The sequence below is a fragment of the Canis aureus genome, chromosome 12, assembly GCF_053574225.1.
Source record: "Canis aureus isolate CA01 chromosome 12, VMU_Caureus_v.1.0, whole genome shotgun sequence".
NCBI lineage: Eukaryota > Metazoa > Chordata > Mammalia > Carnivora > Canidae > Canis > Canis aureus.
Genome location: NC_135622.1, coordinates 44,501,276 through 44,518,144, shown reverse-complemented (window position 1 = coordinate 44,518,144; position 16,869 = coordinate 44,501,276). Strand labels below are relative to the sequence as shown.

Here is a 16,869-nt window from a genome sequence, read left to right as displayed (position 1 = left end):
GACTAAATGACAGCATTCTATACACACTGTCCTGTGTCTTGAATGTTTCCATATCGGTTCATAAAGAGCTCTCACATGATTTCCCTGTGGTTGGGCATTTAGATCGCTTCTAATCTTTTGCTGTTGCAAATGATGCCAATGTAGGTACTCATGCCAAGTGTCTCACTTTGCACAGGCGCGGGGCCGTCTGTAGAATAAATTCTCAGCTTGTGATTACAGAAACAGTATGTGAGCATTTTTGAGAAGTAGGAAGTACAACTGGAAGTAAGATAGAAACATAAAAACAGCATATTCCTACCACCAGAGATTGTTTGGCGTGTATCTCTCTGGATCTCTCCTTTCTCTTGCTCCCTCTCTTCACCCATCTACGACAACCACAAAACCACAAATCTGTGCTGTCAGTGAGAAGGAGTTCTCTGAGAAGGTTTCCTGAGGAAGTGAAATAATGAAGTGGAGGAGGGATATGAATCGGTAAAAAAAAGAGTTAGGACTCCAGGGTAGACGGTGCCAGAGCCAGGAGTGAAGGGCTGGTCTGAAGGCGAGGAAGCAGGAAGCTGAAGGTTCCTCATTTGCTGACAGGGACTGCACTGTGAGAGAGAGGAGGGTGGTAGGACCGGCAGTGGGCAGAGGTATGGGAGACTGACCTTGGGTTTGATCCCAGGGGCAGGAAGGTGAGTGGCATCATCCCTATCATCCCTTCTCTGGGGCTCCCCTCTGACTTCACGCATGCACAGTTTCCCTTACCCTGAAAAGCCCTCAGTCGACCCTGCTGCTCCTGTGTGAGGGCTCTCTCTCTTCTTGCTTACCTGGCCATTTTCCTCTCGCTACTGGCTGGTCCCTCACCTCCAGTGCTCATAATTTGACCCCTGACCCTGAAATTTGACGACCACTTCCCTATGGAGGTGACCAGTGATGTCCTTCTAGCCACATACCACAGCTCTTCCTCAGGCCTCATCCTGTGGTTACTGGCACCAAATCTCAGAATATTTTTCCTTCGACTTTTATGACTGAAAATTTGCTCTTCTTTCTCAGTGCATTGCTAATTGGTTTCCTTTGGTGGTTCTGCTTTCTCTTGCCTGATTCGATATTCTAGAAAGCGCCTTACCCCTTTATATTTTTATCCCATCCACCATCTATACCAGTCTCATGGCTTTGCTTATAACCACTTTTTTTTTTAAAGATTATATTTATTTATGAGAAAGAGAGAGCATGAGTGGGGAATGAGGAGGGGTAGAGGCAGAGGGAGAGGGTAAGGGAGAAGCAGATTCTCCATTGAGCTGAAAGCCCGACATGGTGCTCAATCCCAGGACCCTGGGATCACGACCTGAGCCGAGAGGCAGAGGCTTAACCGGCTGAGCCACCCACGCACCCCTGACCTCTTTTTTGATGACTCTCAGCTGCATATCCCTGATCCCAACCTCACCTCCTCATTTTATCTGGGACTGCCAAAAGACATTTCAGCTTATAGAGTCCCTGTCATTGCCAGTGGACAAGTTTTGAAACCAGGCTTGCCTACCCTCCCAGTTTTCCCATCCTCCACCTCTGTCCCCTCCATCTCTAGTTTCCAGCCAGTCAACAAGGACATGATGTTTTGTTGAGCCTCCCCTTGCAACCATCTCTTCCTGTCCACTCCCTGTCTTGCTACCTTGCCTAGACCTGCAGCGTGCGCCTGGAGTTTATTTTTGTTTTATTAGCTTCTGTGGTTCGATGACACGTAGAAACCTCTTTACTAAGGGATGTTGGGAAAAATACTTTGGGATGGCTACTTAATAAAATTTTTTACATCTATATGTGGAAAATGTCCTAGAATGCTGTAGTTAAGAAAATGAATTAGATGTTGCTTTATCAGAGTCTAAGTTAAATGATTTTTGCATTTTATGGAGGCTGAAAACACAAAGGGTGGATGTTTGTGTGTTTAGGGACCTTATGCTTATTTCAGAATAATGCTTGAAAGGGAAAATTTTATCTTTAGAATTTTTAAATGGACAATATGTAGGCCTTCAGACTCTCCATTCCTATGTAAAGGAGGCACTGACACAAGACACCTCTTCACTGGTTTGAACTCTGAAGTATGGTTGTGGGTCTAATAGCTGTGCCTGCCATGCATATTTCGTGAGACAAGTTTCCATGCACAGAGCTCCCAGGGCAGTGAGATGTGGAGCTGTGACATGCCTGGACTCACAGAGCCATTGGCCAGTCTATCACTGCCCCTCACTGTGCTGGAACTTTCAGCCGCTCCCTCCACCTGCAGGTCAGGGTAAGTTCCATGCCTCACCTCTGGACTCCTATGTGAACTGCCCCCACAGCGCTTTCATGCTCTACTGAGCGTGAATCTTTGTCTCTGGCTGGACTGATAGTGCCTTGTGTTGGAACATATCCTTGTTTTCATCTCTGTATTCAAACATAGCCCAGACACACAAGAGACCTTCCATGTTTGATGAATGAGGGAGTGAATGAATGAGCTATCGGACTCCTGAACAGTATATATCATAGACTTGTGGGGTCAAGTTTTCATTTTTTCCTTTCTATTTTCCTTGTATTAGAAGTGAAATGAACATCCAATTCACAGCAGTGAGATAGTTGAGATTCGCTCTTTAAATATGTGAGGTGGCACTCAGTAGGGACACGGTCACAGATAGTGTGTTGGGGGAGATTCAGTCACGCTCCTGAGGAGGAGACGGCCTTTCCTGTGGCTCAGGGCTTCTGGACTGTTGTAAATGAGTTTAATTCTGGACGACACCCTTACCTCCCGTGGCCTTCCTTTCCTTTCCATCACAATTGGAGCAGCCTGGTTTTGGAAATAAATGGGAGGGTTTTCTGCACCTGCACAAACCTGACCCACCGTTCTGTAGAATGGTGTGAAGTACCTGAGAGGAACATACACCACAGCTTCTGTTCAGCGACAGAAGAACTCTTTCCCCCTCTGCTCCACAGCCTACATGATACCCTTAACAATCTGAGATCAAAATACGCCAAACAGATCAAGCAGTTCCAGGAGGAGAACCAGTCACTAACCTCTGACTACAAACGCCTTGTGATGCAATTCAAGGAGCTACAGAAAGCCATGAGGTATTTTAGGGACCTGGGTCCCAAGGCTCATGCCCTAAATAGAGGTGAGCCCAGACCCTAAGAGTCCTTTGTGCTGTCTTCTCCGCCCCTTTACTTGCATGTCATCTGCCTTTTCTTGAGATATGTGGGGATGGCCTTCAGCCTGTCATAGGTGAGGCCTGGAGGCCAGACCCGGGATGCACCACAGCTCCACCTCAGTTCTTGCCCTACTGCTAATGGAGGGGACCCTGGCCAGGCCCCCAGGGTCCCCAGGCCATGCTGAGCAACTCTCCATCACAGGCATTTTGCTCTTATCGATGAAAAGCAGTTTCGGGAGATTTGGCTGATGAATGAAGAGGAGGCAAAGGAACTGATAAGTAGAGCCTTTGATGTAGACAGGATCATCCATACCCATCATCTGGGACTCCCATGGACGGTGCCTGATTTCTGGTTCCTGAGGAATGTGGGACCTATATCTCAGCAGCAGCAGAAGTCTGCCACACAAATATTAGAAGAGGTGCTGATGCAAACAGGTGACTGAAATGATGTCCTAGACCTGGGGGCTGGGGGCCCGTAAGACCACTGTGGCAACCCATTCATTTCAAAGATGAGCAAACTGAAGTCCAGAGAAGGGGGAAGAGGTCTGGTAGCTGGGAGGTCCATAGTCATGGCTTTTAACTGTCTAATATAATTTATAGCTTTATCCTCTTCCCTGTATTATAATCTGGTAGTTTGATCTAGAAACTTGATCAAATTCTGGTTCAGTTTAGTTTTGCTAAGTACATTGTTGTGTACCTCCATTGGGATAAACTAATGTCAGGTTGGTTGTCTCTCTTTTTGTGAGGTTAGCAACCACTGGTAGTCATTGTCTAAGATCCATTAATTGCCTTAGGGGTTGCAAAATGGTGATATTCTAAATTCTATCACATGTCTTCATTTATTAGCTGGAACACTTCTGAAAAGAGAATCTTCCCCCTCATCAGCTATTTGTTACCCTGAGACACACTTCATGTAGGAAAAACAGGATAGATGCTGTTCTTTCTCTATCTACTAGTTTTCAAAATAAATGGGATGGTCTCTAGCATCTTCTAAAGATGACCAGTGACATTTTATAAAACAAATATCATGGGGCACATCAGTGATGCAGTTGGTTAAGCATCCGTCTCTCAGTTTCGGCTCAGGTTGTCGTCTCAGTGTTGTGAGATCGAGCCCTGCATGGAGCTCTGTGCTCAGCACAGAATCTGCTTGAGTCTCTCCCTGCATCCACCCCCACCTCTTTCAAATCAATCAATCAATCTTTTAAAAATATCATTATGAACACATTGTATTTAAACAAGTTTGATGTGTTTCAGTTTACTGCACTTATTAACCTTACTGATACTCTAATTGTCCCATTTTTGGCCAATGAGAGTCTCTTCATGTTGGCTTCTGGGTCCTTTCGATACAACCTTAGTAGTCGCTGATAGTTTCCTGGGTTTCCAGAATGAACAGATGTTCCAATCTTATATGTTTCCTGCTTCAAGTCTGTAATCAGCCATTTCTCAAGGTCAAGAAAACCTAGTCCTTTTAAATAGCGAATGGTATTTTGAAACCATAGTCTGGGAGCTGGAGTGCTCATTGTTGGGGATGGGTCAGTTTCTAGGCCTTCCTAGTGGATGAGTATAGTGTGTAGAATTACATTTTCATGAAAAAATAAATCATGTGTTTATCCTAACACTTCCTAATCATCAGAATGCCAGAGGTTTTACTTAACCTTATCAAAGTATATCTCCTCTCTCCTAACTTGAAAATCTTGGTGCATTTCAAGATTATTATTCATTGCTTTTCCCAGAACCACAGAACAGTTGCAGAATAAAATATCAACCTGTCATTAATAAATGATTACTAAAAAATGTTTAAACCTTTCTGAAGTTCATTTTACTCTTAGGGTACATTCCACTAGGGATGTACACACAGATTGCTGTCATTCATTCATTCATTCATTCATTCATTCATTTATGGATTTTATTTATTTATTTGAGAGAGAGAGAGGAAGAGAGTACACCAGAGGAGGAGCAGAAGGGGAGGGACAAGCAGACCCTGTGCTAAGCACAGAGTTGGACGCAGGGCTTGGGGCTCCATCTCATGACCGTGAGATCATGACCTGAGTTGAAACCAAGAGTCAGATGCTTAACCAAGTGAGTCACCTAGGCTTCCCCAGATTGGTGTCTTTTAAAGTCACTTGGAATAGTTTCTATTTGGGGCACCTGAATGGCTCAGTGATTGAGTGTCTGCCTTTGGCTCAGGGGTCCTGGGATTGAGTCCCACATTGGGCTCCCCACAGGGAGCCTGCTTCTCCCTCTGCCTTTGTCTCTGCCTCTCTCTCTGTGTTTCTCATGAATAAATAAATAAAATCTTTGAAAAAAAAAAAAGAGAATAGTTTCTATTTGGTTATGTCACCAACTGAATACATATTTAGATCTTTTTGTTTGTTTTACTTTTGATTGTTAGGCATTGATTTTTACAATTTAATTTTGTTTTATAGTTATGTAAAATAATTACGTTTCCAAAGCCAAATGTACAAAACAAGGTATATTGGTGGAAGTGTAGTCTTATCCTCTCCATTCTATTTTATCCCTCTCCTATGGGTAACTATTTAATAATGTACAGTTTATCTTTCCATTGCTTTTAAAAACAAATGTGTATATATATTTGTATATATAGACCTCCTTCTAAAATGAGAGCATATGCTTTTCTCCATCTTGTTTTTTTCACTTACAAAGTATCCTGGAGATCAGTCTATAGCAGTGAGAAGGAATATTCTTCATGCTATTTTTATTTGGTATTCTGTTGTGTGGCCATGCTACAACGTTTTCGGATAGTGTTTGTTGGTGGCTACTTGGGATATTTACAGGTTTTTGTTTGTTTGTTTTTGCTCTTACAAACATTGCTGCAATAAATAGCTCTATGCATTCGTGTTTGTATATTTTTCCTGGCGAATTGTTGGGATAGACCCTTAAAAGTAGGATTGCTGGATCAAAGGGTAAATGCCTCTGTAATTTTGCTGGATATTGCTCCATAAGGATGGGACCATTATGTATTTCCACCAGCAGGATGGTATCTTGTACTTTTCAAAATATCTTCATTTATATGATCTCATTTTATCTTTTGAACAACTAGTAAAACCTGGTAGTACAATGATTTTTTATAACTATTTTCAGATGAGGAAATGTATAGTATAAAACATCTTTAAATTTCTTTTTTTTTAAATATTTTATTTATTTATTTATTCATGAGAGAGAGAGAGGCAGGGACACAGGCAGAGGGAGAAGCAGGCTCCATGCAGGGAGCCTGATGTGGGACTCGATCCCAGGGCCCCAGGATCACGCCCTGGGCTGAAGGCAGCCGTTAAACTGCTGAGCCACCCAGGTATCCCCACATCTTTAAATTTCTAATTTTAGTCAAGAAAATGTTCAGCTCTGCTATTAGTCAACAGCTCTTGCTGAGAAGTGAGGCTACCACTTGGTACACAGTTTAGTTGGCTGCTTCTGATCTGCTGCTGGTTTAGAAAGCATGTAGCTAGAAGTGCTAGATTTTTCTAAAGTGAGAATAAATAGGTTCATCCTCTCCCTTCCACTTCCTGGCCATGGCCAGATTTTGAGTGTGTTGTTGGCAAGGAGATGAAATTTTGACCAGCGAAATATCCTAGAATGGCAGATTTCTCATCCTCCTCTCCAGTCCGACCCCCAGCCTCCCTGTTTTCCCCACGTACTTGGCTTTCTTCAGCTGAGGAGACTCCATAGGGCCTTAAGGAGGCTTTTTAAGAGGTAAATTTTCTCAAGGAAAGCCCTTTGACTGTTGCTCAAAGTCAACAGAGCCAAACAATAATTTTCTTTTTCCCTCCCACTCTCTTTTCTTTGCCCTGTCTGCAGAAGAGGAAGAGACCGAGGAGGCTGCCTCAGAAGCAGAGTCTTACCTTGACCTGCCGAAGCAAATTTCCGCAAAAACTACCAGAAAGATCCTGATGCTCCTGTGTGACGAGTCGGTGAGGCCAGCTGCGTGGGGCTGTGCCAGAGGGACTTCTGGCTGGTGGCTTTGCAAACTCTCTGTCCTTGCTTCTTGTGTGCTGCTGCTGCTGCTGCTACGTCTGGCCAGGCCAGATGTAGCCTGGAGGCAGGGAGTGCCCAGGCATTCAGCAGCAGAACAGGGATCCCTCACAGAGAGACCCTGCCTCAGAGCAGCCCACAGCTGTCAAATGGGTCATCCCTTAGTGGGTCAGCAGGGTGTGGGCCAAATTGGCCCACGGGCTCCTGCTAATTATTATTAGTTTTTAAAGAAGCCCATTCTGCAAGAGAAGAGGTGCCAGTCTCACCTCTGTGAACCCACCTGCCCAGTAGTGTGGCCACAGCTGACATGGCCTTATTCTGGGAGCTCAATCTGTGATTACTCTGGGGGTGTGAGGCTTTGGGTATCTGTACTGTATATTAGCAAAACCCACTAGATTTAGTGTAAAGACACTGGAGCTGGCTCAGCTGGGAGTTGGGGTGTTATAGGAACACAAGTGGTGTTTACTTAGATCCTGCGTTTCTGAGATGTGTAGAGGAGGTGCAGCAAGGGCTGGCAGCCCCTCACCCCTTTGAGAGTTTTCTTTGGCCAGGAGCTGGCTCTTGCCACTGAGGGCAGCTCCTGCTGAGAGAGGCAGCAGGCAGGTGTTCCTCTCTCTATTTGCAGGCTTGCTGCCAGTGGCCACCCCTCCATGCTGACCTCCCCCAGGAGTTCCCAGCTTGGAGTGGGTGCCGGGCGCTCAGTCTTCCCATCCGCCCCCCATGTGCACTGTGTTGTGATATGATGTGTCCCTCACCCTCCACGCCTCCCTCCAAACTCAGTGCCTGCTGCCCTGTTTGATGATATTTGAGGGCTAGCCTATGAGTGAAATGACATTGCACAGGCAGGGATCTGTGACTGAGTTGGATCTGGGCTGCTCTGGGGAACTCAGGTGTTTACCCAGTGGCTTGTGGGTGAGGTGAGCCAGCACCTTTTGGAGGTAGGGAAACTAAATCCATGACGAGCATTGGCTCTATCCCCAGGAAGGGCCCTTGGGCATCCCAGGAAGGACTTCCTCTGGAGGCCCTGCTGCTGAAAGTCTCTGCTTTGTGGGGTCCTGCTCTGCAGGGTCATCGCGGGCTAGTTAGACAGAGGTAGGCTGCAGCCCAGCACTCGTTTCTGAAACCTGTCTCTGACTAGAGATGTCATCTTCCTTCTCAGGGTTTCCTCATAGAGAGCAAGCTGCTGAGCCTTCTCCTTCCCCTGGAGAAGAACGAATGCTATCTGCTGAAGTTGGACGCCATCTTCTCAGTGAGTCCCACTGGGCTGAGTTGGCCTCATTCTAAGCCAGCCTCCTCTGTTTTTCCAACATTGCCTTGGCCCTGGGAGTAGATGTAGGTCTTCCTGGTTTCCCTGGGTTCTCTGTCACCTTGTTCTCCATGTCACAAATTGGCCACAGAGTCGTTTAGCTGTCTCCCAGCCCTGACCCTTCCTCTACCAGCTTCTCTCTCATGGCCCAGATCTCAGACTCTAGATTCTTCCCGATACCCTGAAACCTGGATGTATGTCCAGCCTATTCTAGCATTCCCATACCCACCAGACCTGTGTGGAGCTGTTCCTGACTCCAAGCATTGTTTCTCTGCTAGGATATGATCTCACTGCACTTCCCAGGTGTTGAGCGGCCTCACTCTGGGCCATGGCAGGTGCTGGGGATGTTCAGGGGAACAAGCCAACCTCCTGCTCTTAGGAGGTGAGGGTCTCTTAACTCTCGGAAGAAGTCTGTGATGTTTGAGCAATTCTCCTATTTTCCCCTAGGCCCTTGGAATTGAAAGTGAGGACGACTTATATAAACTGGTGAACTTCTTCCTCAGATACCGAGTTTATCATTCACCCTCCAGTCAGGTAATGTGAAGTGCAATAAAAAAGAGAGCATTTGAAATTCTGAAAGCCCCCAGAGGGCATTGCTGCCTTTGCATAATACTTCTGGAGAAATAGTGAGGGTTTTATGTCAAAGAAAGTGAACTTAGCATTTCCTATTTTATTGTTACTTTTTCTATTTGCAAGGGGAAGAAAGGTTGGGGAGGAGAGGCTGTTCTCATACTAAGGCCCCGAGGCATCTTTTCCTGGGCCCTTCCTCAAAGCCTGATCTCAGCCCCTAGGAGTCCTGGGCCCACCACGTTCTGAATATTTTGATCCTTACCACTTTCCTGCCAAGCAGGACCCATCTGCAATACCTATCTTGATTGTAATGAACTATTCTGAAGAAGATATCATGTTAACTATTTTATAAAATTTTAATTAAAAACTTGGATTAAAAAATATGTTTAGCAATGCTGGCTCCAGGGGGAGTATCCTGATATGCTTCCAAAAAGAACTGGCTGGGTGAATAAAACCCAGAAGCTATAAAGGGGAAAAATAGGATCTATTTGACTACATTAAAAACCAAACAAATAAACCTTGTGAGGCAAAAATCACTATAAGCAAAGTTAAGATACAGATGACAACTGGGAGAGGAAACATCTTAAATTCATACCACAGTTAAAGGCCTATTTCTTTAATATACAAAGAACTAATATAAACCAATAAGAAAAAGACCAACAACTTGGACAAGGAATACAAACAAAAATCTCCTACAAGAGACAGTACGAATAACTTTTAAACGTATGAAAAGATAACCAGGTTTCTTTTAATAAGAGAAGTGCAAATTAAAACTGTCCAAATTCCATGTGCAACTGTCACATTGGCAAGACTGTGCGAGTTGATAGCACATAGTGATTGGCCGAAGCGTGGGAACCAGACAGGCTCCTAAGTTGCTGCTGTGAGAGCCAAATGTTGCAGCGTCCCTATGGATGACTTCACCATGTACTCTATACCCTGCAGTTCTCCTAGGATTTCACTCTGCAGCTATGTCTCAATACATTTGAAAGGATGTGTTTATTGTAGCTCATTGGTTGCAGCATTGCTAGAAGTGGGAGAAGATTGAAAACAATCTACAATTCCATCGTGAAAGAATTCATTGTTCAGGGGAACAAGCCAAACCTCCTGCTCTTAGGAGCTGTGGTGAATCTACATAGTGGAATACTATGCACCGGTAAAAAAAACAAAAACAAAAAAGTTCTTTACGTATTTATGCGAAAACATCCCTAAGGTTTATTGTGAAACATGTAAAGTGCAGAACTGTGTGTGTCGTAGAGCATCATTCCTGTGACAACGGGAGGGAAGGCGTTGCTTGTAGGGACATAGTATTTCTTTGGAAGGATACGTAAGAAACTGATGACATTGGTTTACCTTGGCATCTGTCACCCCCACAGGAGCAAACAAGCCTGATGTCGGCACTGGAGCCAGGAGAGAAAAGAGACCTTGAGGAACAGAAGGAGGAAAGCCTTGGGGAAGGGGAGGCAGAAGAGAAGGAGCATCCCCCTTCTCCCATGCTCATCCACCCCAACGATGTCCTCAAGATCCTGGAGGCCTTTGTCATGGGTCTGAAGAAGCCCAGGTGTGGTGCTGGAGGGCTTGCTTGAAGCGGGCTGGGCAGAGGCCATGCAGATGCTATAGTCTGAGTGTGGAGGTTGCAGGACAGGAACCTGGGTGGGGAGGAGAGGCTGGTCCTCGGGAGGGCTGGAGGAATCGGGGGACAAGTGGACATGAAGGAAAGAAATAGGCGTAGAAGTGATTTTCTCATTCATCATTCATTCAACAGTCACTGGGGTCTGCTGGGTGTGGGCCCTGGAGCGCTTGGTTATCAGAAAATGGGCAGAGCATAACAAGGTGTCACGTCACTTGGGAGAGGCAGTGACTTCCCCATCTGGCATGTCCGAGAGGGGTTTAGGCACCCAAACTGGGTTTTCCTGGGTGGATTAAGTGGGAGGAAAGGGCACTTCAGGGTGTCACAGTATGGGGAAAGGCCTGGTATATTCCAGAATCGTGGCAGAGAGGTGTGGCTAGTGTCAGGGTCTTCCCTGGGAAGTGAGACCAGTGGGCAGGGGAGCCAGGCAAGGAGAGTCTTGCTCGCCGTGCCCAAGATCTTTGTCTTTGTCCTTTAGTGGCCCGGAGCCAGAGCATGGTTTTAAGCAGTGGAGGCGCCATGGTTGGGCTTGCATTTTGCAAAGATCCCTTTGGTGGTGGGGAGGGGGCGGTGATGCCAGATACAGGAGAGCAGCTGAAAGGTTTGTCCTGGTGGAGTTGATGATATCCTGGATCAAGGCTATCCTTGAGGGGATGCCGAATTCTGAGAGGTGTTTTGGATGCATTAGTGAAAGAACTGGGCATAGTAGCGGGATATAAACTCAGTGAGGTAAACTGACTGAGAGAAAGGGGATGACAAAGGCGACAATGGCACCAGGAGTCAGGAATGCTGAGGGCAGTCATGTGCACTTTCTGAGAATTGGCCATAAGCCGGTAGACTCACGAAGCTGAGTGGGAAGGTGACTGGTGGAGAAGCAGAGTCTGTGAGGGACAGGCACTGTGACTAGCCCCACGTGGGGACCTGGGGGGTGCCAGGTGGCGATGATGATACTGTTGCTCTTAACCTTCAGGGACTCCCGGGCACCAGTGAAGTTGAAGCATGTGCGAGATGACTCGAAGGACTCTGAGTATTGGGAGGCCCTGACCACAGTTATCTCTGACACCACGCAGAACCTCTGGGACGCTCTGTACACAGCTTTGGAGAAGTATCAGTGAGTGTGCATGTCATAGCCCAGGAGAAGGAGGGGCCCAGCCAGTTGGTGGAGGAGGATTCTGCTTGCAGTGGCCAGTTTGCCACCTCCCTGACTTGGAGAGAAAAGCTGCCTTTGGAGGGAAAGGTCCTGTTGAAGGGGCATGTGGTATTGTTGGGTGGCTGGTCCTCTGGCTTCCTATTCTGTTCCTGCTAGCCTGGTTTGTTTTGGGCAGGGAGGTTGCTCTGGGGTCAGGCTTCTGGAATCCTCTTCCACCTCTAAACAGACCAGAAACACAGAGATCCTGGTCCCTACTTGGCAGAGGATGCAGGATTCAATGAGCCTCTAACTGATTTTTCCACCCAAAGCCTCATCCTGACCCAGAGGGCCAAGCTGCTGATAGAAAACAACTCTCTGGAGCAGCAGAACACAGAGCTCCAGATGCTGCTTCAACAGTATCTAGATTCCAAGGTGGGTGATGGACCCTCCAAGGACGGTAGGCAGGCGGCCAAGGGAGGCAGTGGGGCTGGAGCTGATATTAGGAAATGAGTCTCTTCCCTCACCAGAAGCAAGGGAGCATTGAGGTGTGACATAAAGTATCAACAGTCATACCTGAGGTTGGGACAGAATTATTGGGCAAGGGAATGGACAATCCTAAAGCCTTCTCTGAGATGTTTGGGCTGTGAGAGTGCCCCTTTCATACCCATGGTCTTTGGCACAAGCTGCTTGTTGGACTATTCTTGGAAGCAGTGGCAAAGCCCGCGATGGCTTCATAGCCCACAGAACCCTTCCTTATGAAATTTCTTCTTTGTCTTAACAACCCCTCTGTGAGGTCAATAGGGCATAGATGATTCTCCCAAAAAGGAGAACCAAGACTGGGTGACTCTGTGACATGCCCAGAGCCCTGGGCTCTTCCCATATTACTGACCCAGGTTGTCCGGCCTGGGATGTAACACGGTGAGAGGAGGCGCCAACTGGGATAGATATTTGCTGGCCCCCATTCTTGCCCACTCCAGTGTGGTTGGGGCAACTGTTCCCATGGCCTGCAGGAGAGGAAATCTCACTGCCTCTGCTCCAAAGATTAGAATCCACTCATAACACAGTTGGTGGCTCTGCTCTGCTAGTGTAGAATCTTTTACATGATGCTGAAGCCCTGGGCCAGGACAGCCTTAACACACTGGGCTGAGGGTAGGTTCTCCTCACCAGCGGTGTGTGTGAGAGGTGACTGAGGCCAGCCACAAGCCCCGGAACTGAGAATGTGGCCCCACCATGGTCTCAGGCCCCAGGCCACACCTGAGCAGAGGATGTGGTAAGCCTTGGTGTCGTGATGGCCTGTTGGCCTGTGATACACATTAGAGGACTATGTGGTCCGTGCTTTTGTCCACGCTGCTGTGTACAAGAAGATGGGGGGGGGAGGGAGGGGGAGGGCTAGACTGGTGATGGGATGCACAGGTGAGGGGGGGAGGGAGGATTTAAGAGAGTGGCTCAGAGCAGAAGGTTAAGAACATTACCAAAGGTTAGCTGGCTGGAGCAGAAGCCATACGAAAAGCTTTAGGACTTCTCTTCTAAAGGGAGGCAGACTGTGGGCTTTCCCCCAGCATCTGGAAGCCCTTGGGAAGAAATACTTGCAGAGATTTAGAGCCCTTAGGAGAGCCAACATGTGCACCTGCCCCCAGAGGTCATGAAGAAGGAGGGCCCCAGGAAAATGTAATGACCTTTCCTTTTTCTCTTCCAGATAAACTCCGAACTGCAAGTTCCACCAACTCAGGTGTTCCGAGTACCCACAAAATAGAGCTGGGCCACAAAAGGCTGCTGTGTTAAGGTGAATGCTGGCACTGGCATTGGTGTTGGTGCTAGAGCCGAAGCTGGCACGTGTCACCCGGGGAGCTGCCTGGGCCCACTCTGGATTTCCCAGAGCTGCTATGATCAGGCCTGTCAAAATAAGGCCATAGAAGGGGTGACCTGTATCCTGCAGTCATGATTAAAGTCTTTAAAAAGTTGTGGCTGAATCTCTTCAAAGAGCTAAGGTCCAGTGAAATGCTGGCCCATGACTCCACCTCATGTCATGAGGGGACTTTTTCCCCACCTCAGATTGTGGTAGGACAATAGGCCTGTCACTGTGGGATTGGACCTGGGCCCGTGGCATGGGACTCCCCTCTTGCATTTGGGGGCAGTTAGCTGTGAGAGGAGTCTGTGAGCGGAGGCTGGAGCTTTTGGGGCTCTTGCAGGATCTTTTTTGTTGTTGTTTTTTTAAGTAGGCTCCACATCCATTGTGGAGCTCAGTGTGGGGCTTGAACTCACGACTCTTTGAGGTCAAGACCTGAGCTGAGATAAAGAGTTGGATGCTGGGCAGCCCTGGTGGCTTAGTGGTTTAGTGCCATCTTCAGCCCAGGGCGTGATCCTGGAGACCCGGGATTGAGTCCCACATCAGGCTCCCTGCATGGTGCCTGCTTCTCCCTCTGCCTATGTCTCTGCCTCTCTCTCTCTAGCTGTGTCTCTATGAATAAATAAATAAAATCTTAAAAAAAAAAAAAGTTGGATACTTAACCAACTGAGCCACCCAAGTGCTCTAGGCTCCTGTAGGGTCTTAAGCCTTCAGACTGTCCTTGGGCCTGCAGGACCCTTTTGTTAAGCTTCTGGGGTCCCCGGTTCCACCTGGTTTAGTGTAAGGCTCTTCTCGTGGCCAGCCTGAGCAAGTGGCCCCATGCCTTAGGCCCTTCTTGAATCTTGGGCCACGAGGCTATTCAAAGGGGAAAAGCCAGAAGGGTCCAGCTAGTGATGAGTTTGCCAACCTCAGAGAGCTCACAAACTCTGGGCCCCTATACTGGTCCCCCAACTTGGCCAAATGCAGACTTGTCAGCTCAGTGTTTAATTTATTTTATTAAGAGAAAAATCACCACTCACGAAAGGAACAACAGCCAACAGAAACCAGGCTCTCACTGCAAGTACCACCTCCTGGCCTGGCCTCAAATGAGGGCCTGGCAGGGCGGGTGGGCACAGGGTTTTCACTCTCACTGCTCCTCATCTAAGCTTCTGAGCACTGGACCAGGCAGAGGAAGCTCTGGGAAGCGATAAAAACCCACAGGCAGGGCAGGGCCGAGGCTTGTGCACCCACCATGATGGCTCCTTGGGCAGGAGGAGGAGCCACTCTGGAGGGCAGCAGGGCAGAAGCGGCCACCTCCACGCCTTAGCAGGAAGGATCTGGCCCTCATTTACAGAATAAGGACTGGTGGTCTGACTGCCCTCACAAGATTCTGTTGAGGAGGGAGGGTGATGCTTTTTGCTTATTCATTCTTTTTATAGCTCTGGGCACTGGCCCATGACAGGATTCTCAGTTAATTCTATTAAACCTTGACTCCTCCACGGGAAAACCTAAGGGAGGATCTGGGGTGGCTTAAGGGACAGACCCCCACTCCTGCCCACCCTTCTCACCCACCAGGCGGGGACCAGCTGAGTGGGACAGGGCCAGCAACAGGCTTGGGGTGGAGGAGGAGAGGGATGGGGTCGCCAGCCCAGCAAGCAGGAGGCAGGCTTCCGGGACTTGAGGCCACAAGGGTGGACACTGGGCTTCCCAGGCTCCCCAGGGAGACTGGAAAGTCCACACGAGAGGAGGGACAAAGGCCCAGGCCCAGGAGAGGAGCGGCAGCCAGGCCGTGGGGCTTCAGGCCCCGAGGAGCTTCTTGACCATGTAGCCGGGGAGGCTGTAGAGGAAGAGGGCAAGCATAAGCAGCCCCAGCAGCGCCAGCACGATCTTGATGATGAGCCACTTGTATCGCGTGCAGATGAGGTACTTGATGGACTTGAGGGGGTTGAGGAACCAGACAAAGGCTGTGTCAGGCCGGCTGGGGGTGGGGAGGGGATGCGGTCAGGCAATGGGCCTCTCCCAGGGCACCCCATGCCCTCGGCTCTTCAAGACCCCCAACATGCCCTGTCACAGCCTGGGTTCCAAAAGTAGTGAGAGTGCTGGAACCGGGTGTGGACCCCTTTCTTAAGCACCAGGTTTAGGCTCTTTGTGGGATCCTCTGGCACCCTTGGTCTCCTCCCAAGGCCCTAGAGGGCTTTCTGGCAGCTGGGCGGCCGTCCAGCCTCCACCTGGACACTGGTGGCCGTGGCTGTTCACTACTGAGAGGCAGCCGCCGCACTGCCCACAGTGCTGATCCCTGGGAAGCTCCTCTGTTCAGCAGCTCCCCGTGGGTGCTCTGGGGCCGCCCCGTGTTGTCTCTGTGAAACCAGTGTCTCTCAGCCTCTCCCCCTCTGTGATGAACATGAGCATCTATGCCCACCGCACCCTGCCCAGGGTCTGAGGAGCCTCCGTGGGATGCACGCCCCTTGCTGCTCTATCTTCTGCACAGCCTTCCGGCCAAGAGGTGCTTGCTAAGCAATCCCCTCTGGTGTTCATGTTTACAAAGACAGTAGGTTTTATAAGATGTCAAGATATAAAATTCAAGTACTGAATAGATTTTTTTTCAAGCTCCTGTCCCACTGGCCCCGCAGAGGACACAGACCATGCCCTCCAGAGCCAGGCTCAGGGCACAGTGGGGCTCCCACTCAGGGCACCTGGTTTCCAGGCCTGGTGGTGATGAGCAAGTCAGGCTCCCGTTTGAGCCTCAGTTTCTGTACTTACACAGTGGGGTTAATAGTGGACTCTGCCTCTGGGGTTGGTAAAGGGGAAGGAGACAAAGTGCACATGCTCTGCTAGGCCCCCAGCTGCTCAGCAGATATTGCCTGGTCAGCAGATGTTGGCCGCTAAGCTATGGGAACTGGACAGGGTTCCTTACTGGCCTGCACGACAGAAAACGGCTCTGGGTTGGGAGATGGGGGCTGGTGGGAACCAGTGAGGTCTTGCTGGCTACTCCCAGCCAAACCCTTCCCCATCCCCTGTCCACATGTCAACTGCTTTCTGCCAACAGCACTGGGTTAGAGTCAGCCTGTCACAAGGACAGCAAGTAGCGTCATGCCAAGGATCCTGGGTTGGCAACTTGAAAACCTAGGCTGGGTCTTAGCTCTAATCAGCTAGGTGACCTTAGGCAGGTTGCTTTGTTTGAAAATTGCCGTGTGTGCACGTGTACACGTGTGTGTGTGTGTGGGGGGGGCATCGCGTGTGCACGTGTGTGTGTGCCACATGCTGCCCAGCTCATCAGCC

The 16,869-nt window shown here is 48.6% G+C and overlaps 2 protein-coding genes across 11 annotated transcripts in view; one reads left to right on the top strand and one right to left on the bottom strand.

Moving 5' to 3' along the window:
* Positions 1 to 13,727, top strand: part of DRC1 (dynein regulatory complex subunit 1) — a 37,015-nt gene extending 23,288 nt beyond the window's left edge. For both annotated transcript variants that reach the window (XM_077843819.1, XM_077843820.1), the window contains exons 9-17: positions 2,935 to 3,069; positions 3,349 to 3,581; positions 6,960 to 7,072; positions 8,293 to 8,382; positions 8,887 to 8,973; positions 10,383 to 10,567; positions 11,607 to 11,747; positions 12,095 to 12,197; positions 13,462 to 13,727. In XM_077843819.1, the coding sequence (XP_077699945.1) occupies positions 2,935 to 3,069; positions 3,349 to 3,581; positions 6,960 to 7,072; positions 8,293 to 8,382; positions 8,887 to 8,973; positions 10,383 to 10,567; positions 11,607 to 11,747; positions 12,095 to 12,197; positions 13,462 to 13,518 (1,144 nt within the window). In that variant the 3' untranslated portion in view covers positions 13,519 to 13,727. The remainder of the gene's footprint in view (positions 1 to 2,934; positions 3,070 to 3,348; positions 3,582 to 6,959; positions 7,073 to 8,292; positions 8,383 to 8,886; positions 8,974 to 10,382; positions 10,568 to 11,606; positions 11,748 to 12,094; positions 12,198 to 13,461) is intronic.
* An 860-nt stretch (positions 13,728 to 14,587) lies between these two features.
* OTOF (otoferlin) overlaps positions 14,588 to 16,869 on the bottom strand; it is a 99,604-nt gene continuing 97,322 nt past the window's right edge. For 5 of the 9 annotated variants that reach the window (XM_077843810.1, XM_077843813.1, XM_077843814.1 and 2 more), the window contains one exon: positions 15,430 to 15,568. Coding sequence is in view for 4 of the 9 variants with exons in the window: in XM_077843809.1 (XP_077699935.1) it covers positions 15,388 to 15,568 (181 nt within the window). In the remaining 5 variants the exon portion in view is untranslated. Of the gene's footprint in view, positions 15,569 to 16,869 lie in introns of all 9 variants that reach the window. The other 4 variants (XM_077843809.1, XM_077843812.1, XM_077843816.1 and 1 more) reach the window with 1 other exon arrangement.